We start from the raw sequence: 6,000 nt of genomic DNA on the forward strand, positions 1-6,000 counted from the left end.
AATTAGAGGCATAATTTAAAAATCACCATTGTAAAACAGAAAATTTCAGGAGGTGAATGAACAGTGCAAATGGAGTAAAGGGAGTAAGTGCCAAAGAACAGTAGAAATTTTTTCAGATTAGTATCCAGGGACCAATATTTTTAGCAAAATGGTTTTCATCTCTTCTCTTCCATGTAACTATTTCTTTTGATGCTAATAATAAGGATTCTGGAGCCAGAATGACTTGATCTGAATCTAGGCTTTGTCATAGCTGGGCTTCTTTGAGCCTGTTTCCTTATCTATGAAATTAAGGTAATAGTCCCTAACTTGATTGTACTTAACTGCTGTGAGAATTAACTAAATTAATTAATGTAAAGGACTGAAAACAGTGCCTGGAACATAGTATCTCAGGTGTTTGCAATTACTATTACAGCGGTCCACAATCTTTCAGACCTTATGCTAAGTTGCAGAAGGTCTGAAAACCAGAATTTCTTCTGTAACTCATTTAGGAGCAAAACCCAAACTGAACAAATGCAAGGCTACTTAGAGTCTTCATCCTGCTCAGTGTGAATATACATGTGGAGATCTTCACATGTTTCACTATAGGATGCAGCCCTAAACTTCACTAGGTTCTATTTATTAATTTCCTAAAATCTGGAAAATTCTAAATTCTGGAACACTCAGCTCCACAGGTTTGGGGTAAAGGTTGTGAACCTACATTCCCTCAGAGTCTGAACAATTTCTATTTCCTTACAATGAATAGTATCTCTTAAATAACCACAAGCGACTAAGATCCTAAACCTAGCAGTAGATAATTTTAGGATGAAGAAAACATTTCCCTGTATAATGAGGAGGGTCCTGTATTCCCAGAATGTTCCTTTCATAAAATCCACTTAATATTTTGTTTACATGTCATAACTGTTAGAATTTTCTAAATTCTAGGGCTAGCTTAAAGTCTACCCTCTTAGATCACAAATAATATTACAAATGATACAGGCTCTTCGGGGAAGCAGTAAGGTAGGCACCCTGATGGTGCATACCAAGTCATCACAAAACTTCAGAGCTGGAAGAGTCCCTTGAGAACTAATCTAAATTCCTATTCCTTCCCTTCCAAACTGTTCTTTCTTCCATAAACTTACTCTCCCCTATGAAGTAAGAATAGCCTGCCCTAACTTGTCCTAAGAGTCTGTCTACTGGAACACCCCATAGGTGAATATGAACAAACAGGGTGGGGTACACTGACAGACATGGGACCTGAATCTAACAGATTAAATTTTACTTGTTTAGCAAATGCCTCAGCTTTTACTTTAGAATATAACAACAATCTCTAAGTCTGGAATAAAGGGAGATTCATCTGGTACATATTTAAAAAAAAAAAGACTTACTACTTAATGAACCCAATGAGTCAACAACATAATGTTGATGCCAAAAAAGCTACTGTGATTAGGAACTAATTACATCAACGGCAGTAAAGCGCCCAGAAAGAAGGAGGTAACTGCTCTCTCCATTACAAACTAGTGAGAGCACCTCTGGAATATTATTTTCAGTTCTGTGTTTTCACACTTTGGGAAAAACAGAAAAGATTTTAAAAGGTCAGGAGAGGGATGGCCAGGATAATGAGGGAATCTGAAACCATATCACATAAAGAACAGTTTAGGGAGCTGAAGTTATGTAGTGTAGACTCAGGGGGAACATAATCACTGTCCTGAAATCCCTAAAGAACTGCCTTGGCCCGATGAGAGCAAACTTCTTCTGCCTAGCCCCAAAGGACAGAACCAGAACCAGTTGGTATTAACTACAAGGAGAAACACCAATGGCTAGCCTATAAAAGTAGTTCTTAAAATGCAGAATCATGTTAAGAGGTAGAGGCTTCTGAAGTCCAATTGAGCCTTAAAAGTTCATAATTAAAAAAATCAAATATTTGTCATCACTGTGGCCTCTGACTGATGATAACTGTATCCTCTAGTATCACAGCCGCTGCCCTCAACCTTCTTTAAATGTCCTACCCAGTCAACCAGTCAGTCAAATGTTTTGCCAGGTCTGTAGAAGGAAAGTGCCTGCTCTCTGGGCAATTAGTTTCAGTTTGCAGATCAGTGTCCCTGTAAACAAAAGAAGGCCCTAATTGAGGGGCAAGTAAGAGCTCTCAGCTAGACCTCCATGAAAGAAATTCTTTAATTCAAAGAGCAGAAGACCTATCTAATCACATAATATATTATCAACAGCACTCTGTCCTTACAGGAAGGTTAAAATAAAATACCCTGTACAAACATCTTCCCAAATGCTAGAGAAGCCAACGCTGCAAGCCAAACTGGGTCTCTCAAATTCAGTTAAAAGTTTCCCTTCCATCAAAAAGATGAGTTTACTGTTTGAAGTAGACTAGGATCCATGCTCATATTAAAAAAGGTCATATATGATTATGTCACTGTGAGGCTAAAACTGCCTATGGATATGTCCACAAAGTCAGATCAGTTGCTGACAATTAGACACAGACAATTCATGAATCCACAGAAAAATTCAAACTTGAAGATGATTTAAAATGCAGACGATTTACTGAATTTGGACATTCTTCAAGAAATTTTGTGACCCAAAGACCACCACAGACATAGGTATATGTCAGTCCATGGAAGTTAATAATAGCCTTGAACAGTTTGTTTGAATGGCATATATTAATCCATCCAGCTTTACTTAACTTAAAATTGATTTGGATTCTATGAAACTCTGGCCAAAGTGTTTGAGAATATAATATATATGTGAAAAACAAGAACACATTCATCTCTGTGTGTTTTTAAAGTCCAGAAGAAACTGTCATTAATAAGGAAGTAGATGAATTATGATATATGATATAGTGTTACAACGAAAAATGCAACTCTTCAGAAGAATAAGGTAGACCTTAGGGACTGATATGAAATAAATAAATAAAAGGAGTCCATGCTACATAGTTAAGGGAACATAACAAGATGCGAAACAACATGTATAGAATTATTTTATTTTGAGCTTTAAAAAACTACTTTTTAAAACTGTAGGTCTATCTTCATACATGCCTAGGGAAATATCTAAAGAGATCAAAGGGCTAACAGCAGTAGCCTTTAGGGACTGACTGGACTAGGAGTGACTTTCATTTTTTCCTTTGTAAACTTCTGGTTGTTGGCTTTCTTATTGTTTGCTTTGCTCGCAAGTAAAGGCTACCTTTATGATTTAAAAATAATAAAAGATAATATGGTTACCCAAACATTTATCATATACTAGTCATTGAGAAGTGAGCTTGCCACTTCAATATTACTGTGTGCTTCAAATTTCAGAAAAATTTAATTAATCCTTTTCTATTATATTTTACTAAAATAAATAAAAATCACCAGAAGTCCCTACTAGATTTCTCGAATGCTTTCTATTCTACACACAAAAGTGTAGTCACAGGACAGCTAACACACATGGTGCTCACTCTGCATGGGCACTGTTCTAAACACTATAACTGTATTAATTTAATCCTCACAGTAATCCTAGGAAGCAGATACTATTAATATCATCATTTCACAGATGAGGAGGTTAAGGAACCCAAGAATGGACTCAACCACTGCAGTTCTGTCTCTCAGTAACATGTCCATCTCTCTACAAGGAAAGGCCTAAAAAGGTTATGGTCAAAATCCAGCTAATAATTCATTCCTTGAAGCTAAAAGAAGTGAAAAATTAGCTTTTTATGGGTAAATAATCTGCATTCCTATTTCTTTGACTGCTAAGATGGAGACTGAATTAAGACTCATAATCATGTGGGAAACTCTCTACAAATAGAATTATAGTTCAAAGTCCATACCTGACTGCAGACTAAGAATTAGGTCAGAGGTCCATTAATATAAGTACAGCTAGCCAAGTGGTTTGGGTGAATCTCTACCCCAACTCAAAGTAAAGGAATTCAGAAATTCTCATCTAATGTCTTGATAAGGCAGGTTTTTATTCTAGGCCCACTTTAGATCAAAACAGGGAAAGAATAGGAGTTGTCTCTAACTCTGCTTGAAGACTGGATTCAACCAACAGGACGAACATCTTATTTTCTACATAGACTCAAAAAGAAATTGGCATTTATAGCATTAGCAACATTGAACATTCTCCCTCATGGGGAGGGGAAATGGGTACCCCTGCTTAAACAGTGTATTCCTGCAAACATATTGACCTTGTAATTGAAGAAGAAAAAAATGATTCAAGGAAGGGATTTAACCTAATTTATAAATGTGCTCAACCTAGATACACACCTGTCCCAAATGACCTACTGAATCCATTTATGTGCAGAGAAAGCATGGGTTACAATCTCTCTCTCTCTCTCTCTCTCTCTCTCTCCACTACTGTTTATAAACAAAATCCTCTCATTCTCTCTTCCACCTGTCACACGCACATCTGATATTTACATAAACAAGGAGAAATGAACAAGGAAACTGACGCCTGCAGAGCGACCGCGAACGCTCAGTGTCGGCACCCGAGGGCTGAAGGTGGGACTGTGCGGGCTTTCCAACTTCCCCAAATAACCTAGGCAGGGAGGCAGGGTGCGCGAACCGAACCCAAAAGTTTTCGCCCACCGGAGCGTCTGACAAAGGCCAGAAAGCCCCGTTTGGAAGGAGGTGAGGTGCCTTCTCCCAGCAGCCGCCCCCCTGGCGAGGAACACAGCCCCGCGGGGGGACAAAAGACTTTCCAGATTGGGGGGTAGGGAGACAGGCTAGCCGGAGCTTGGACGTGGCCGCGGGGAGGGAATCTGGGGAACCGCTGCGGCGAGAACCGATGCCTTCCAGCCCCGAGCCTACCACCAGCGGCCAGCGGCTGCGGGAAGCAGGGGCGCCTGCCGGAGGGTCCCCCGGGAGAGGCGGCGCGGGGACTCACCTGGGGGAGGCGGAGAGGGGGCCTCGGTGGCAGGTGGGGTGGGAGGGAAGGTGCTGCTGCTGCTGCTGCTGCCGCTGCTGCCGCTGCTGCGCCCCGGGGTCGGCGCAGCGGTGGGCGCGGGAGCGGTGGGCGCTCCAGGGGTGGTGGGCGCCGGGCCCGCGGTCGTCGAGAGGGTGGTCGGCTCGGGGCCGGCCGTGGCCCGGGGGGCGGCGGGCGCGCGTTCCGCAGTGCGAGCGGTGGGCGGCGCGGGCCCGGGCGGCGCCGGGACGCTGGCGGGAGCGGGTCCGGCGGTCGCGCGGGGACGGGTGGTCTCGGGGAGCGGGGCTGAGGCGGACGCGGCCAAGGGGCGCTGGGCAGGAGCGCGCGGGGCTCCAGTCCTGGGGGCCCGGGCCGTGGGAGCCGGGGCCTCAGGGACGGGGTGACCGGGCTCGCCCCCCAGCCCCGGGCCGGGCGAGGCTTCCACCTGCCCCGCGGCCCCGCCGCCGCCGGTGACATTCCCCGCCGAGGCGGCTGAGGCGGCCGCGGCCGCGGCGCAGCACAACAGGGCGAGGCCGCCCAGGCTCGGCAGGCTCCTCATGGCGCGCTCGGCTCCGCCATTCATTCATTCAGTCGGCCGGCCGGTCGGTCAGTCACCGTCTCCGCGCTGCCCTCCGACCGGGGAAGCCGCCGCAGCCGCCACCGGGCGCACCATCGCCACCTCCCTCTGACAGGCGGCCGGCCCCGCGGGCGGGCCCCGCGCGGAGGGAGCGACCGGGCCGAACGCGGACCCCCGCCCTCCTCGAGTGGCAGCCTCCTGCGACCAATGGGAGGCCACGCCGTCCCACGTGACCCGCCCTCTTCCCGGCCTCTTTGTAGACCCGCGGGCCAATCAGCGGGCGTCGCGGGGAAGGGGCGGTGCTAGGGCGGGATTTGGGTGGCGCGAGCCCCTCTCCAGCCGGTGGGGATCGCGGCAACCCCGGCTTTGTCTGCCCAAAGAGCGGGGCGCGGGCCTCGGGCACCCGGCGCCGCGGAGCAGACAAAGGACGCGCCCCGCGGCGGCCGACGCCGAGCCAAAGCGTCGGCTCCACTGGGCGGCGAGCGCGACCCGGGGCGGGGAATCCGCTCCTGGGAGCTTCCCCGCCCTGTTGAACAATGGGGCGCCGGCGCCGCACCCGGACT

At 47.0% G+C, this 6,000-nt stretch overlaps 1 protein-coding gene across 1 annotated transcript in view; it reads right to left on the reverse strand.

Annotated features, from left to right (window-relative positions):
• MEGF9 (multiple EGF like domains 9) overlaps window positions 1–5,564 on the reverse strand; it is an 84,044-nt gene extending 78,480 nt beyond the window's left edge. Inside the window, exon 1 of the mRNA XM_037493352.2 lies at window positions 4,843–5,564. Within this exon, the coding sequence (XP_037349249.1) occupies window positions 4,843–5,443 (601 nt within the window). The 5' untranslated portion in view covers window positions 5,444–5,564. The remainder of the gene's footprint in view (window positions 1–4,842) is intronic.
• Between the last annotated feature and the right edge of the window lie 436 nt (window positions 5,565–6,000).

The sequence above is a fragment of the Talpa occidentalis genome, unplaced genomic scaffold, assembly GCF_014898055.3.
Source record: "Talpa occidentalis isolate TD23 unplaced genomic scaffold, MPIMG_talOcc4v2.1 talOcc4.7, whole genome shotgun sequence".
Lineage (NCBI taxonomy): Eukaryota > Metazoa > Chordata > Mammalia > Eulipotyphla > Talpidae > Talpa > Talpa occidentalis.